Source organism: Watersipora subatra, chromosome 1 (genome assembly GCF_963576615.1).
Source record: "Watersipora subatra chromosome 1, tzWatSuba1.1, whole genome shotgun sequence".
NCBI classification, from domain to species: domain Eukaryota; kingdom Metazoa; phylum Bryozoa; class Gymnolaemata; order Cheilostomatida; family Watersiporidae; genus Watersipora; species Watersipora subatra.
This window is the reverse complement of record NC_088708.1, coordinates 61,255,049-61,273,589: the sequence shown is the minus strand read 5'-3', so window position 1 is coordinate 61,273,589 and position 18,541 is coordinate 61,255,049. Positions and strand designations below refer to the sequence as shown.

The following is an 18,541-nucleotide window of genomic DNA, read 5'->3' as shown; positions in this document are numbered from 1 at the left end:
CATATCCCATAATAAGTTTGCTTTTCCATTCTCTAAGACTGTTTTTGTCTGATGGTCGTACCACTTCGTAGATGTTTTGAACCCACACTATCTAGATAGATTCTAATGCACTATTCTTGCTACTCCATTGTGTCATTTCTTGTGCACCATTGCCACTATCTTCCCATTCAACAATTTTATATTCCTAGAACATTTCAGGGATATTCAGAAAAATTTCAGTAACGTTGCATCACGGTCACAAGATGATTTGTAGATACCTTTTAACATCCCAGCAACGTTGTAGGAAATCCATTGCTGGATCATTCAGCAAATGGCCTCCTACAACATTCCCACAGTAGTGGAAGAATTTTACATAATATTCCACAAACATTCCTTACATGATGTTAATTCAAATATATTAGCTAACATCTCAGGAACATTACATGCAGAACATCAGTGGGATGTAAATGCGGAAACACTTAAACATTCTGATTACGTTTCACAGAATTCTCTTCTAGTGAATTAAGTACAACATCACTATAATGTACCGATCATAACCTTTTCCCAACTCTTCTTCTTCAAGCTGTACTATTAGTAAATGCACAAATGGTAGCATAATATAACAACAAGAATAATAATATAAAACACAATTAAGACAAACGTATAGCTATAAAAAACCCTTGTGATCTATAACAAAAGCACTAATGGAACCTAGTTATTAATGCAGTTTCTATGAACTTTACCTTCATTGAAACCTAGTTTCAATGAAGTACGAAAATTGAAACTTGTTATGACCTTTATTTGTCTTTATATAAATAATTTAAAATTAACATAATTTGTCCTACATTATTTTGCTTGTTTCCATATTTGTAATAAAAAACATTTGTAATTTGCTTCATTTCATCTAATTTAAAATAGTTTTTCATTATCAAAGAGTGACAACTTCCGAAAAAGATACTATGTTTCTGGCAAAAGTAGTACAACTAAAGTTAACTTGTTTTCCTAAAGATTTGTTGCCAGTGTATTTATTAAGCTATCGAGAGCAGTTCTAAAAGAGCCAGTTAATTAGCAAAAGCAAAATGCTATTTAACTACATTATAGGAAAACGATTTATTTGAGGTTAGAAATTATGTTGCACGATAATGTTTCCTTTACATTGCAAGTCACTGTTATATGCACATTTATGCTCAAACATTTCCAAAATAGATTTTATGGGTTAATGCTGAGACATTCAATAACAATGTTCTCTAACAATGTTATGACAACACTAGCAAAGTTTATTCCTGTAACATAATAATTTTGCACAACATTCTGCAAAATATTCTCACCACATCGTTGTAACATAATGCAATAGTGATCAGCAAATAAAATTTGTAAAACATTATGAAAATGTTTTCTTGGAATGTTATTTTAGGCATAACTTTATAGAACATCCCAGAACTGTTGTTGTTAGTTGAGTTACTGCATTGACTTAAAATATGGAATAAAGTTTCTTCCTTTTCTCCGCAGTCTACACAATGCCATGTTTATCTGCTTTCAATATGCTTCCTTCTCTATCTATTAGGTAGGTGGAGAAAGAATGGAAAATTATAATAATATAATAATTATTATTGTCATTATTTTTATTATCATGACTTGTGGTTAGTAGTTCAGGAACATTTACTGTTGCGCAATTCATTACTGTACTTAGAAATTTCTTGAACCAGCATATTTGTTCTTTACAAATATGAAAGTCTGGCACTTTTTAATTTAGAACCAGTGTGGAAGCAGTCCAAGTCGTATCACTTCTACAAATATCATTTAGTCCTATCTTCTTATGTATATATTTTCTATATATATTATCTATATATCTATATTATTATATCTATATTATATATCTATATATATTATCTATATATCTATATTATTATATCTATATTATTATATCTATATATATAATATAGATATAATAATATAGATATAATAATATAGATATATATATATATATATATATATATATATATATATATATATATATATATGTCAGCAAATCTCATCAACCTACTCTTGTTATTCCACAATAGTTCCTGCTGCCCCTACGGGACTGTCTGTGGTTAGTAGGACAAGTACATCTGCAGGATTGACATGGACTCCCCCTGTACTGACAAATGCTGACAGCCCAATCACAAGATACCAGGTGATTAATTTATAATAAAAGCCTTTATTGCTATTTTATTCAGTTGTGTCTACAAATATCTACTTAATAGAGATATAGAATAAAGAATATTTAACAACGTTATAAAGATACCAACAACACTGTTTTTATGTTTTGTTTGTTATAATGACTTCAAGTATATTTTTTGTTGACTGAAGGAGGTTCGACAAAGAACTATAATACATGTTTGCATATTGAGACAAATTATTCCTAGTTTTCTTTTAAATTTTTAAATATTTTCAAAATTTCAATATCGATGAATTGGCTATAACAACTTATTAATTATATGTATACTAGCTGAGCTACCCGGCGTTGCCCGAGTATTTAAAATCAGCTTATAGACAATGATAAGTAATGAGAGTTGCCTGCAACTTGCTATTAGCTTAGCACATTGCTAATGGATAGTTCGAGTGAACTTACTAATAAGAGCTACCGCTATCCATGCCGTTGCACCATCGCGTTACGTCGTAATGAAAGGCGGTAGCGTATTTTCTCCCATATAGCGACACACATTACCTAATGAATACATCAAGCTAGTGTGGCTGAATTGGTGAAGCGTTGGACTGGTGAAGCGGAAGGTCCAATATTAAATCTTCTGAGATACAAGTTTTTTATTTCAAGATTTTAATAGCTATAGATGGAACTATACACATACCCACAAACTTCGAGGAATATATATATATATATATATATATACATATATAGTAGGTGTTCTATGTCCCATCGACTCAATATTTTTGCTATTATTTTCCAATAGTTCCTACATGAGAAGATAGGAATAAAATATATATATATACATTATATATGTGTATATATTATATATATATATATGTAACAATATATATCATATATGTAATAATATATATGTATATATTTTTATTACACAGGCAACGCCAGGTAGCATATCTAGTCTATATATATATATACACTGCATATATATATATATATATATATATATATATATATATATATATATATATATATATATATATATATATATAAATATATAGACTAGATGTGCTACCCGGCGTTGCCTGTGTATTAAAATCAGCTTATAAACAATAAGAGGTAATGAGAGTTGTCTGTCACATGCTATTAGCCTAGCACATTGCCAATGTATAGTTTGAGTAAGCTTACTAATAAGAGCTACCGCTTTTCATGACGTTATGCCATCTCATTATGTCATGACAGAGAGTGGTAGCGTGTTTGCTCTCATTTAGCGACATATATCGCCTAACGTATACATCAAACTCGTGGGGTTGAAATGGTAAGGCGTCAGACTGACGAACTGGAGGGTCCAAAATTGGATCTTCTACAATGCGGATTCTTTATTCAAAGATTTTAATAGCTATAGCTAGAACGACACACATACCAACTTTGAAAAGTATATATATAGATTATTGAGCAATTGTACCAAATGATTTGTAAAGATTGATGAACATAACCACTGAAAATTGATAAAGAGTGAACCACCCATTTGTTGTTGAAATGCTTGAAGTATACTCCATCATGTTTGCGATAATATTTGTAAATAATAAATTTAAACTATATGTGTAAGTTAATATCTCATTTATCAATTTGTTGTTTTGTTTAAATTGTTTAAAATGCAGTATTTCAAGTTTTTTCTATTCACACTTAGCTGACCTTTTGGGCTGGAAAAATACTGGTTGTGCTTACGGTTGTTTAAACAGGCTAAATTCAGTTATTAATGTATAGCAACCCACGCTAACAACGTTACAGCTATATTTTACTCACTTTGGATATCAATCATGTTTTTTGTTATACTTGCCTAGCCCCGCTTTTGATAGATTTTTATAATTAATCTACATACAATATATGTCTGGTATCTTATGTGCGTTTACATTCTATTGTAGATATCCTGTAAGGTCATAAATAATACATACTATCCTTGGGACATCATAGATTCTGAAATAATTGCAAGAGCATATGGATCCTCAATGTCCGTTAGCTATCTGTCCCCTCAAGTACAGTACAGATGCTATGTAAAGGCACACACATTACAAGGGTATGGAGAATGGTCTAGTCCTACCATCTTTTGGACTAAACCAACCAGTAAGTTTCTAGTTGAAAAATGTTAGAATGACATTTGTTGAGTAACTAAAGGTTTATCTATCATTCTGATTTGCTCTGTTTTGCATGACTTTTTCAGGGATTACGTGGAAATCCTTTAATGAGTCAACAGCTAGTGACAGGTCGGTGACTCTAACCCTACCAACAACTACTTCCCTGTATATACTAATAGGACATGAGAGTATACTGATAGCTGTTCAGTTGTCCTCTACCATCAGTAGTAAACTTACCAGCACTGACATAGAGACCAGTGATGACTCATACATCACAGCTGCATTTCCTGTTGGTAATATACTACACTCTCATAAGTTCACAGTTGGAGACAACAGTACATATGGTGGATACGTGAACAGACCTCTACACATGGGCAACTACACATTCTATATTGGACCAAAACCATTTACTGAGGAGGTGGTTGATTTTACATCATCATTCAATTGGCAAGTCACGATAGGTTAGTTTATGTGAGGTACCCTCAGTGCAATATTACCAGTTTCAAATTATTCGTTGGTAAGAATGCAATCTTTGCTATAATAATACTTTATATCCACCCATCGGTCTAAAACTACGCTAAGGGTGTTAGGAAGAAAGATTGCGCCATACAGAGATCAAACCCAGGCATTGTATTTGAAGTCAAGCTCGCTACCACATATGTGACTCAATCACCTATCCAAGTTTAAGAATAATTGTGGAAATACGTGTTACTTATTACACGTGATGAATAAGACCCCCAGCATGCTAGTATTTAATTATTCAGCTTATCTACATTCAAATAGATAACATGGCATATGTGAATACATTTTATAAGGTTATTTACTCACACAATAATTTATGAAGTACTTAGCACACAAGCACTCTGATATACAGTGGATCCCTTCATACGACATTAATTCATTCTATTATTGGTATATTAAAACGAATATGTCATATAGAGAAGTGTAGAAACACATAGCAATTATCTAATGCAAACACCATCTGGTGTAAAAAACCTCAAAGATTTATATACATGTTAAAAATTAGTAACATAATGGTGTATTAACCTTAGTAACTATAGTTACCTACAGTAACTTTGGTTTATTTAGTGGTTATGATCTGCTTATGATTATGATTCTTACTTCTTCTTTCAACTTCGTTATCAATTTTAGGGCTTGTTACTAATGAATTAAAGTTATATAGGTAGTTATATAGAGTAGTTATATTCATAAGTTATATTCATATTTATATTGAGCATCATATCTTTTTCAGGCAATGTGGGAGGGGTTTTGGCGAGTAGCAATTTAAAAATTTCATTATTCCGATGTATTCAGCACACCGACCGCCAAATGTGAATTTTGAGAGACATTTTTTGTTGATATCGAATGGCGAAAAAAATGCTCTAAGGAGAAAATGAAAAACGATTGTATTCCACATCGTAAGGCCAAAAAGTCATCAAACAGGGGTTTCATAACTCAGGGTGCGCTATACATCAGTTTACAAAAAATATGTTTTTATACAATATAGAGTTATTAAAATAATAATTTTCTCAGCTGTAGAACTTCAAGTGAACTCTTACAAAGTTTGTCTTTCTAGCAGCTGCGGCTATTATAAACCATCTTATGTGGCTGTCAAAACTTTGTTGAAGTTAACAACATACTAGTAATGAGCCATTATTTATATCATTGGTAAAGTTGTTTATACAGGTATATGAGAATCATTATTTTTACTACTCACATATGATACTCTATCTTAGTTCTAGGTCCTCCTACGGAACTGTCTGTACAAGCTCGAGACAGTAGCTCAGTCACACTGACTTGGATTCCTCCAATATGGACAGACCCTACTAATCCTATAACAGAATATGTGGTAACTAACTTTATCGGTCTAAGAAACACTATTATATTTATTTTATTTACAAAATTGTTCTTTCTATATATGCCTGTGATCATTTGAAGTTCAGATAATGGCTGCAAAAACTAATTCGTTGTCAATGCTCTGTTTTTAGAAGGCCTAAATTTCTAATGAGCCACTTTAACAAGATCTATTCTGGATATAAGTAGTACATCTTGACTGTGCTGTGATTTTGTTTGTTGTTCTTTTGAATAGTCTTTCTTACCTAAAATGAACTAAGAAAGAGCCTTCTATAAGTACAACCAGTTATATTTAATAACCTTATACTTCGTACATGACTCACACTCGTATATGGTCCGATCTGGGTTTTTGGCCATATTTTCAAATACCAAAAAAGCTCATTTAGAGCTCTAAACTCTACTAAATCATAAGTCCGTAAGGCTTTGATGGTGGTATTTATTATCAGGCTGCTAGTTGTTCCATTTGACCGGAACTCCGTTTAATCCTAACCTGCCTGTGTTTATCATCCATCTCCAAGCAAGTCTGCTGAGGAGTTGGGTAAAGTCTTTGTTACAATTTTTGTGGTTGCTTTTCTAAGTGGACTCCCGTGCTGCTGTAGAGTGTGCCAAGACCGCACATTCAAAGTAAATTATTTAAATCTTAAAATATGGACAACCTCTTTTTACTTAATAAAAATATGTTGTTGGTTGTTGTTAACCAATAAATTTGCCGGTGCAGCTACATGTATATTATCAGTAGATCTGTGGTGGCCCCATAGTTTACCTTTGAATACATCAAATTAATTAGAAGTTCAAGTAGCCATACACATGAAACATGCTGAATAAAGTAAACATCGATTATTATCCAAGGGAACAAGTGAGACAATCTTGAGAAACTGTACTTCATGGGCTTTTGGTTTATGAGCTTTTGGTTTTCAGAAGTTGTTGGGATCACGAAGATCTTTCAAGCATAAAATAATTTTGTAGTTTTTTGGTTGATTTTTGTTGGAGATGTAGGCAACACGTAGAATTTGGCATTCATGTCTCCTATCAGAGGTGCACAATTTTTTAAGCTTACCACCTAAACAGATCATGGAAATCAATGTTGTTTGCAACAGAAACACTTCAAAATGGTACATGGTACAAAGAAGATAACTCAAACGGAGCTCGTGTTTTTATAATATAAATCAAGTGTTTGTTTGTTGAACTCTCGTATGTCTAGTTATAGAGATAAAATACACTTGCAACACTTGCAAGGTTTAGAAACAAAAAACTACTTTGCCCCGGAATTGAACTCGGAAACACTGTGCTAAAAAACATTGTTTCTGCTTATTGTTGTTTAAACAGGCTGAATTCAGTTATTAACATATAACCAATGTTAACAATGTTAACAGCCTTACAGCTATATTTTACTTTTAATAGATATCCATAATTAATATACACACAATATATGTCCGTTTTACATGCACTCACATTCTATTGTAGATATCATGTCAAGTCATAAATAATACACACTATCGTGTGGCTGTAATAGATTCTGAAACAAGTGCAAGAACACACGAATCCCCAATAACCATTACATCACTGTCTCCTCAAGTACAATACAGATGCTACGTAAAGGCAAACACATTACAAGGGTATGGAGAGCAGTCTAGTCCTATCATATTTTGGACTAAGCCAACCAGTAAGTCTCTAGTTGTGAAATATTAGACTGGCATTTGTAGAGTAACTAAAGGTTTATCCATCATTCTGATTTGCTCCGTCTTGCATGACTTTTTTAGGCGTTAGGTGGAGCTCATTAGAAAGGCCAACAGTTAGTGACAGGTTGGTAACTCTAACCCTATCAACAGTTACTTACCCCTCCTCACTGGCAGGTTATGAGGGTATACTGATAGCTGTTCAGTTGTCCTCTACCCTCAGTAGTAAACTTATCAGCTCTGACATTGAGACCAGTGATGACTCATACATCACAGCTGAGCTCCCTGTTAGTAGACTCTCTAATAAGTTCATAGTTGGAGACAATAATACATATGGTGGATACGTGAACAGACCACTCCACATGGGCAGCTACACATTCTATATTGGACTAAAGCCAGTTACTGATGATGTGGTTGATTTTACTTCATCTCTCAACTGGCAGATAAAGATAGGTTAGTATGCATATAGGATGTTGTCATTGCTATGCCTAGTTCTGGTTCTATTACAAACTTATACTTTTCATGCTAAGTACTTTCATTACTTGTAACCCAACTTGTACATATTCTTGTCGATAAGAAAAGGTAGGCAAACACATTTAATCATTGTAATATTTAAGTCAGTCTGTTAACAGACTTTTCAACAGATGAGTTATTTTTTATTCATTATCTAAAATGAATCGTTTTTCCGTTTACTAAATATTGTTTAAGATCTGATGGCCAATCTTTTGGTCGACTTGTGAACTTTATTACGTTTCACTCCTGATGGACAGGTTCAGGTACAGAGTACTCGCTGCTGCCATTACAAACAATCTCATTGCAATGTTGTTATTGTTGAATACTAATAACTACGCAGTTTTTAAAGCTGTAGCAGCGGCTATGTCTATGTATTTATATTTCAATTTAATATAATATTGTTCAACATGCTTGTGTATGGAAAGTTGCGCACACCTAACATTGTTTCAATTTATTCTAGTTGAGTAACTATCCTCTCTTTGTAACCGAAAAATCTGATGCTATGGGTAATATATCTTTATCGCATTAATTTCTTTTCAGGCGTTCCACTAATTTTGAATAAGCCTATAATTGGTACAAAAAAGTAAAGAATAAAAGTTTTTCTAGTTTGAACTGATTTAGTAAAATACAAAAGCTGATTTTTTACACTTTAAACGATAATTATTTTAGTCTATTACTCAATGTATAATTCTAAAAGTTAGTCAAGGGAAGTTGAGTGGCATTTAAATTTTATTTAATTTCAAAGAAACAATATTATAAGCATCTTGTGCTATTTTAAAACTTGAACGCTCATCATACAAAGTAGTCATTTTGTGACACTTTCACTGTACCCATAGCTTTTATACATGGTCCTACATTGTTTATGGGCTCATCAGTAAATGATTGTCAGGCTTTCCGAGTCGGATAATGAAGTGTTCTTGTTTCTTTTTATATTTTTATATCCCGGTGCTCCAGCTCTAAATTTTAATGCATATTTAATGTTTTGTGTTAGGTTGAACAAAAAAGTATTACAATAGAATTTGTGAAGAAAGTTTTGATCTATTTTAGATAGGCAGTAGGTTCTTGCTCAATAAAATTACTCATTGTTAGGAGATTTGCAGTGGTGTTTTGATAAACAACAAACTGAATGACTGCTACTGACCTCTCCATTTATAAGCTTTTGTAGTTAATGAATGATAAATACTTTACCCTGTGTATATTTGATTCATTGAAATGAGTGGATCTCATCAGACTGATTAAAATTTATATTATAATTCATTTTATCTAAAGTCAGCTTCATTTGAGATTTGTTTAAAGGTTGACTTGCAACAAAATGCACATTACAGTTATTAGGTACCAAAAGGTTTACCATGTCTTACTTTGCTGTGTTGTAGGTGCAAAATATGTGAAAATGGAATTACAAGCTCCTAAAAGCTAAAAAAACTAACAGCTAATCGCAGCCATCACGAAAACGCCGTAGGTTAGAATCCCTTTATTTCGATGGTGTAATCAACTCAAGGCGGTTATTGTTTTGACACGCGATGTTATCACGTGAATTGGAAAGCTAATAAAAGGCTCAATATAAAATATCTCATAGCACTAGTTTATGACAAACACTTTGGGTTCTACCGGAAAGCCCTTATCAAATATAGATGCTCGCTACTTTACAATTTCGTTTCAGCTTGGCCTAATCATCTAGTCGTAATCTGATCATGTGACTCATACTTCCTGCCAAATAGTGCAAACAGGTTCTGCAGCATTTTTGACTACCACAGGTGACCAACAGGCTTCTCATGATTATCAAAGGATGCTATGCACTCCTTCGAGCTAAGGAAAAAATTAAACTAACTTTTAGTTTAGGTTTTGATATATTGGTGCTCAAAGTGACAGCATTGCAATGATAATGAAATAGATGCATAATGACAAATTATAGACATGGTTGTATTGAATGCGTGAAGTATATTTGTGAAAATATTTTGATGAATTAGGTTGCAAGAATGTGTAAACAGAAGCACAACGTGTTGAACCACGTCCCATTTGAGCCGTTTTGGAGAGGGATTCCAACTTACGGCATTTTTGTAATGGCTGTGATTAACGGTTCGTTTTTGAGCTTCTAAGAGTTTTTAATCACATTTCCACATATTTTGAGCCTACAACACAGCAAAGTAAGACATGGTGAATCTTTTGATACGAAATAATTGTAATTTGAGTTTTGTTGCAAGTCAACCTTCAAAGGGCTCACAGATTACTCGTAACTAAAAAGTGACTTTCTCATCAATGTAAAATTGTTAAAAATGATAAGGTGTCACATGGATGTCAAAGCTGTTTATTTTTGCCTTGCAATAGCAGGGGTTTCAAATCCTTTTTTTACTAAATTTTATATGTGAAATTATTAAGACAACTTAAACGTTGGCCAGTATAGTACTTGAATCCATGCAAATTATCAGACTAATGCTCTAACCAACTCAGCCAAATGACTATGTTATAATACCTTCCGAAGCCTCAGAATAATTGTGCCAATCAGAGTTCTTTTAGCTGGGGGTGAGGGGCAGACTGTTCCAATCATTTTTGGCCTGTTTCATCTGATTACCTTTTGAGACAAATGGTGATGTTTTTTGATTGCAAGAGCTAAAATAAAACTATTTGAATAAATTTATTCAGAGTTCATTAGCTTCCACAATGCTGCTACAAGTTTCAGTTTCACAGTTTTTTTACCCACTTCAATTTTTTGTTTCTAAGTTCATCTTTACTGTCTTTTAACTTTCAATCTTTCCCATTGCCTAGCTAGTTGATATAAGCATCAAAATTACATTGTAGCAGAGCTAGTATTTAATTTAGCCTTGTCGAGTAGTTTCGTGGAAGCGAAGGTGATCTGTTATAAATGGGTACATCACACTCGCAAGTAACTCGCTGTGATGACAACTTTTAAACTATTTAAAGGGTTATATAATCCTAAATTGTTTGAAAATACTTTAAATGCATGAGAGGACAACCCCAAATTTATACTCCAGCCTAAAACTTTCCTACCCTAGATCATCATTATCAGGGAGAATCCTGGTGCCAATTTATATTTGCTGTGCTTTATGACATATAAAGCAAATTGATGAATAGACAACCAGACAATAGCCAATAATGATGTAGATATGTGAGTGACAGCTGATCTATGTCAGCACTAGGTTTGAAATTGTGACTGTTTTGCCTCTTTTCCCCGAAGTAGTCGGTATGGTAAGGTTGATAACTGTTTATTCGAGTGTGGTGGAAAATATTCTCAGTTCTCCCGTTGAGCTTGTTTCAAAGAAGAGATTACTCTTTAGAAGTAATGTCAGTTTATGACAACTATATTGTAAAAATTAAATTTACGAATCGTGTTAGCATTTGAGCATTTGTTAATATCAAAGTTAAAACGATTGCAGCATCTTTTGAAAATACTTTGATTTCCAAATTGAAAATAACTTCAGTACAATTTAAAGTTGCTTAAAAACTCAATAAACAAGCACTACGTACTGATCATTCTTATCATCCTACTATAGTTCCTGCTGGACCTACAGAACTGTCTGTGGACACTAGGAGTAGCACATCAGCACAATTATCATGGACACCTCCGACTTGGACAGATGTTGACCATCCAATCATAGGTTATCAGGTAATAACCTTATTAATAAATTGCCTTTATGGATATCTTATTTGATTCTTTCTACAACTGCAACCAATATTATTCAAGGAGTTATATTTTACAGCTGTTGTTTCTGTTTGCATTTTCACTGACCATTTTTGGCGGAGGAACACAATGGCAAATAAACTAATCCATGAATCAAGCAAGCAATAGAGTGCGAAACCTTCACATGCGGATAGCATGTTTTTAACTTTTTATATGACTTTTTTATTCTATATGTAAATGTATCTGCAAACCAAAACATCTGCATACCATAGTGATGTCTACGATAAATCAGAATCATCGTTGTCATATATTCCATATTGTCGTATCATTTTCAAAGTACCAACAACTCTAAGTATTCGCTGATTTTAATGATTTGCAGTATTTTCTGCCCTCAAATTTGCTAATTTCAATGTTTCAATGCTTAAAAAATGTATACATTGAAAAAATATTTTTCTGTAAAACGTTGCTGTCAGAAGAATTTATTAGCTCAAGTATATAATATAAGCACAATCATAACTTGAAGTTTTTGTTTCAGCTGCTTGAAAATATAGCCACTAGTAAATGTCACATGCTTTTTTATATTGCGGAACAAGTTCTCAAATTTTGCATTTAACAACTCGAAAAATGACAAATAATCTATATATAAATCTCAAAGTTTGCAAGAGTGTGACTCGGTTAGTCCAGCTATAACTATTAAAATCTTAGAATGAAGAATCCGTAGCGCAAAAGATTTGATCTCGGAACCTCCTGTTCTCCAGACGATGCACCAAACCAGTGAGCTATGCAAGATTCATAGATTCTTTGAGTTATATATGTCGCTATGTCGATGAAAAATGTCATTTTATGCTTGCTCTCACGACTCTTATTAGTAAGTTTAGCAATAGGTTACTAGCTTACTCAAAATATCCATTGGCAATGTGCCAGGCTAATGACAAGTGGCAGGCAACTACATTACCTGTCACTGTTTATAAGCTGATTTTTAATACCCGTGCAATGCTGACATATTGCTAGTTTTATATACAAAAGAGTTTGCTAGCTCTCAAGTTTCGTATTGTATTAGCTTTCAAAAAGACTCACAGATTCATAGTCATTCACAGGATATTCTGAATAGTAAGATGTTATAGAAAGCTGGATCAACAAATTTTCCTCCATACTTTTTATGATCTTTGGTAAAATAAACATCATTAAATAGAGATTATTTTTAGACAAGTCATTTAAGTGTGAGTTTTCCATTTCCGACTGGGTCAACCATATGCAAATGGCACTTGTTAAACATATTTTGCATACTTTTTTACTAACAGCAATATGATTAATCTATCATAAGCTTGATAAATTGATCTTGCCTTTTTAGTGATGGCCTTGACCTTTTTATCTTGTAGGTATTTCCCATTATGATTCTAGTCTACATATTTATTTACTTTTAGTGTTTCGTTTTTCATTATTGTTGTGTACTAATAACCAGTTCATTCTTATTGCTGTTTATATACACAGCTAATGCATACAAAGCCTATGTGTTACATTATATATGTATAATGTATATATATGTATTCATATTGTGTTGTAGCTATCATGTAATATTCGCAACAAAACATACAATCCTTCAGAGACAAGATATTATCTTCCTTATCTTGAAACAAGTCTACCCTCAATAACTCTCACATCACTCAACCCTCAAGTACAGTACGGATGCTGTGTACTGGCTGTATTATCACAGGGATATGGTGAATGGTCCAGACCTACCACCTTCTGGACTAAACCAGGAGGTAAGCTTGTAGTTAGGTATGACAGTTATCATCTGCTGATAAGATATATTAGCTCCTTTGGTGCTATAGTTTCTAGTCTTAAGATCCTTAGAGACTGAAAGAGAAAAGTTTAGATTAGGAAATCCTATTTTTAAGTAATCACGGTTTTTGTTCTAGAAGTTGAGTGGAACTTCTCCGAGGAGCAGGTAACTAATGACAAACTAGTAACCTTAACCCTACCAAAAGTTACTTACCCTGACTCACTATCAGGATATGAGAGTTTAGTAATAGCTGCTCAGATATCTTCTGACATCAGTAGTGAACTTACCAGCACTGACATTGGGACCCACAATGACCCATACATCACAGCACAGCTTCCTGTTAGTAGACTCTCTGATAAGTTCATAGTTGGAGACAATAATACATATGGTGGATACGTGAACAGACCACTCCACATGGGCGACTACACATTCTATATTGGACTGAAGCCAGTTACCGAGAAGGTGGTTGATTTTACTTCAATTTCCAGCTGGCAGGTAGAGATAGGTTAGTAAGCATACAGTTTTCATATAGCTTACTATTTGTTTAGATAGCATTGTTTCACCTATTTGCTGGCAGCTATAGATATATGTGTCTATGTAAAATTGAAAATTGTAATAGAAATCCTAAAGTTTAAAAAAAGGCAGTTATTGTGCAAATGATGAATTGGTTCCAAAACCAAGTTCTGGGAAAGTTTATCAGGTAGCAAATTGTTTTTAATCAGCTGAAAAATATTTAAACTAACATACTTTTAGAAAAGTAGTAAATGCCTTTTCTGTTGAAAATAATATATATGTATATTCTAACATATTCACATACTATGTAGCAGCTATATTTCTCGCTATTTGTTGCTGTATTTTTGTCATTAGGGAACCTGATTGTTTTTATTCAGTAGCCAAAGATTCAAAACCTCTGAAAAATTTTCAACATTCCTCTAGCAAACACTTTATAAAACTTATTTGTACACTTATAAAGACTCATTCTTGCTATTTTTTGTGTTCTCTAGTCTCTACAGAACCTGTGATAGCACCTGTAACACTAAGAAGTTCAGACTCAGCACCTTTGGAGTGGAAAAAACCTGATCAGCTAAAGAGAAACTCTTCTGTCATTGGCTATGAGGTATGGCTGTTCTTAGTACCACAGGTCTCTCAGACTTATTCATCTTATTGTGTTTTAATTTACCTGTCTTAAACTAGGTTAATATTTATAAACTCCAGCTCACAAGTTGCATATAAGTCTTATTTCATCTAAATTTCACCAGTTCTGTCTTATGAGTGTACCTTGCTACCGCTACCTTCAATTTAGTCGGGTTAAATATGTTCAAAGTAGTTCTTTCTTATGAGCATCTGAACGTGGCTGAGTCGTCTTACTCAGTTTTTCAAACAATAATTTTCTTAATTCACTTTTTGTATGGCATCTAATTTTTTTTACTTTCATTGGCATAAGTAATTTTATGGCTAGACACAATCTACTTAAAATTGAATTGATAGATGAAAACTTTGGAGCTTGTGCAAGTTTGATTGATGTGCATCATCTTTTTATCACTGGCGAGATTTACTATAGCAATATTATTAGTTCAGAGCAAAATTTCTATTTACAAGAACTAGTCAAACTCTTTTACTGCAGGCTGGTTAGCACATCTTGGTCGTTGTGAGAGACAATTATGAGATCAGCTAACTTTAACACGCAGTAGTAAAACTTCAAGTAATGACCATCTTACTAGTTTGTATGCAATCAAGCCTAGCTTTACAATTTTTTCTCAATGGAACCTCTTTGACATGTGATGTAACTTTGTGCGAATATTTGTTTGGAAATTTCTAATAGTTTTTCAACTTAAAACATCCCAACTTGTTTAAAACTACAGTTGTGCAAGTAAAGATTAAAAAGCTGATAGAAATTAAAAACAAAGCACAAACATAATAAAGAATTAATAGATTAAGTTAATTTAAACCATATTAAATGTAAGTAAAAGTAAGTTACGCTAGATATTTCTACTACTAACTTTATGCCCAAACTTACGCATTGCTGAGCCTAAACTTTCTTTCACAAGCCTTTAGGGTAAGCAAACAGTAGAAATCTCTGATTAATTCCAACTTTATCTATTGATTTTTACGTGTTATTTAAATTTTTAAGTTTAATTTATAACAAATTTTAATACAATATAGATATTTAATGTCGCAGTATATCTTTCTGTATAATGTCGCTATCATCACTTATTTGGCTTTAGGAAGAATTACAACAAACAGAATGAATATTCTCTCCAACATAATAATAGTTTTGATAATGGTATGTAACCAATATTAGATAAAAGTAATTTTAGTAAGCAAACAGTAGAAGTCTCTTTGAATAATTCCTACTTTATCTATTGATTTTTAAGTGTTATTTAAATTTTTAGGTTTAAATTCATAACATATTTTAATACAATATAGATATTTAATGCTGCAGTATATATTTCTGTGTAATGTTGCTATCATCGCTTATTGGGCTTTAGGATGAATCACAACAAACAGAATTAATATTCTCTCCAACATAATAATAGTTTTGATAATGGTATGTAACCAATATTAGATAAAAGTAATTTGGTTTGTCTTTGTTTAAGTGCATTCTTTTTTAGCTTTTCACTTTTAAAGTTGATGCTTCCTTCAGCTATTCAATTTCAGCTGGGTGATCGTTTTGTTTGCTTTCAGCTACAGTGGTTATTTGTTACAAGAACCGAGGAGAATCTTGTGAAATTCATAAGAAAGACCTGATGTATTATCTGGCTTTACTCTTGTTCAAAGTTTATTGCTTAACCTGATGCCAACTTTTCTAGGCCTCATAGTTTATAAAAGTGTTAAGATGAAGTGTCAGAGTGATGAGTGTATTTTACGGTTGTCAATATACTTGACAGATCTCATGCTTCATCAGAAACAGTACATACAATCCTGCTGCTAATTGTACAAGTCCGTATTTGACTGAAAATAACTTGTCAGCAAATGTCACATCACTATCTCCCCAAGTTCAGTACAGTTGTCATGTGAGGGCACATTTGTCAAATGGATATGGACAGTGGTCTAAGTATACTGTCTTTTGGACTAAACCACCAGGTAAAAACTATTATGTACTTCATATTGAAAACAATATTATCTTTTTTGCACAAAAATATTTTACTTGAATTTCTGAAAGTACAAGCTAAGCAACGAACACATCCTACATACTTCTATGTGTATTATAGATTATATTATTATTATTATTATTTCTAGTATTATAATATTATATTATGTTTATATATTTATTATTATATATGCCTTTTACCATATTTACTAAAATTTAATTATCATCGCAATGAATTTATTAGGTTGGCTAGCTTCTTTTAGCTGCACGATTAGACTATAGGTACAAAATGCTTTGAAAATGGCTCGTGAAACTTAATGTTTATTTGATTTTTTCTGTCAAGAAGTTAATATGTCATTACAATTGCTCTTCTTACAACTGTTTTATGATATGAACACCAAAACGTGTTACTGTTAGCAAAAGGTTTGTTCTCTAGCTCATAATTAAAAGTAAATTGCGTTACTTTCTGCTGAACCGGTTGATGTTGTGTAGTTAAGCCAGTCTTATTATCTTGTTGAGGTAATGATGAGTTTGCTGCTAGATGTGTTACAGCATAATCATAAGTTATTGTATCATATTTACTATAGGTTATATAGGTCTGCTTTGAAGATACACAAGCCTGGTTTTATTGACAGACTTAATTTAATTTACATACTTTGCTTCAGTTTGGTAGTTCTTATAGTCATTTCATAACCATGGTAAAGTTGTTCATATGTTTATATGAAACTCAGTCATATTTAGTCAGGGATAAAAATCATTTATAATTTTAGCAATAAATTGGAGCTTCTCTGAAAAAGAGCCAGTAGTTGATGACACACTAGTAACTTTAACCCTACCAACACCTCTTAACCTCCAATCACCAGAAGGATATGAGAGTTTGTTAATAGCCGTTCAGACAAACTCTAGGGTAAAGAGAGAGCTGAACAGCGCTGACATAGAGACCAGTAATGACTCATACATTACAGCTGAGCTTCCCGTTAGCAGACTCTCTGATAAGTTTACAGTTGGAGACAATAAGGCCTATGGTGGATACGTAAACAGACCTCTACACATCGGCAACTATACTCTCTATATTGGACTGAAGCCAGTTACTGAGGAGGTGGTTGATTTTACTTCATCACCCAACTGGCAGGTAGAAATAGGTGGGTTAGACATATATCACACAGTATCACAGAATATAGTAACAGTAGTTAAAAATGCTGTGAATGCTGTTGTAATTGTTGTTGCATTAGGAACTCCTGGCAGCTTAAATTTCTAGCTATAATAAATTAGTATAATAGTAACGTCATATCAATGCAATTTGTGTCTTTACTGTATATCGTATCTTTTTACTGTCTAGCTGCTAAAAATACGAAGAAAAGTAAAAGTGCAGGTATCTCTGGAGGATTAGGTGGTGGCCTTGCTGTTCTTTTAATCATTGGGATCACTCTGACCCTTGTAATCCTTCGGAGACACTTGAGGTAGGCTGCATGCTTTGATGAAAATTTATATCAAAATCTTTATTTTGAAATATGGCAATGTTGCACCTGTTGGAGCTATTAAATGCACAGGTTAAGATGAATAAAGTATACCATAACGCAGCTGGCAGCGTTGTAACTGTTGCTTTGCATAGGTAAAAAGTTGCTTGCTTTTAGCCAGCTATCATTGACAGAATTTTTTAGAAACTTCTATACACGCGTTTTTCCTCTAGCTAGTATCATGTCATTTTATGTCTTCTATGTCAAAAAAAT

At 32.9% G+C, this 18,541-nt stretch overlaps 1 protein-coding gene across 1 annotated transcript; it reads left to right on the top strand.

Annotated features, from left to right (window-relative positions):
* The first annotated feature begins 1,609 nt into the window (after nt 1–1,609).
* On the top strand, nt 1,610–18,201 carry LOC137389923 (receptor-type tyrosine-protein phosphatase delta-like). The gene is made up of 14 exons (XM_068076114.1): nt 1,610–1,619; nt 2,043–2,155; nt 4,048–4,246; nt 4,344–4,718; nt 6,000–6,106; nt 7,576–7,774; nt 7,872–8,240; nt 11,810–11,922; nt 13,502–13,700; nt 13,857–14,225; nt 14,725–14,837; nt 16,609–16,804; nt 17,582–17,943; nt 18,151–18,201. Exons 1-14 carry the CDS (start codon nt 1,610–1,612, stop codon nt 18,199–18,201), a joined length of 2,775 nt encoding a protein of 924 aa, XP_067932215.1.
* The last annotated feature ends 340 nt before the right edge of the window (nt 18,202–18,541 follow it).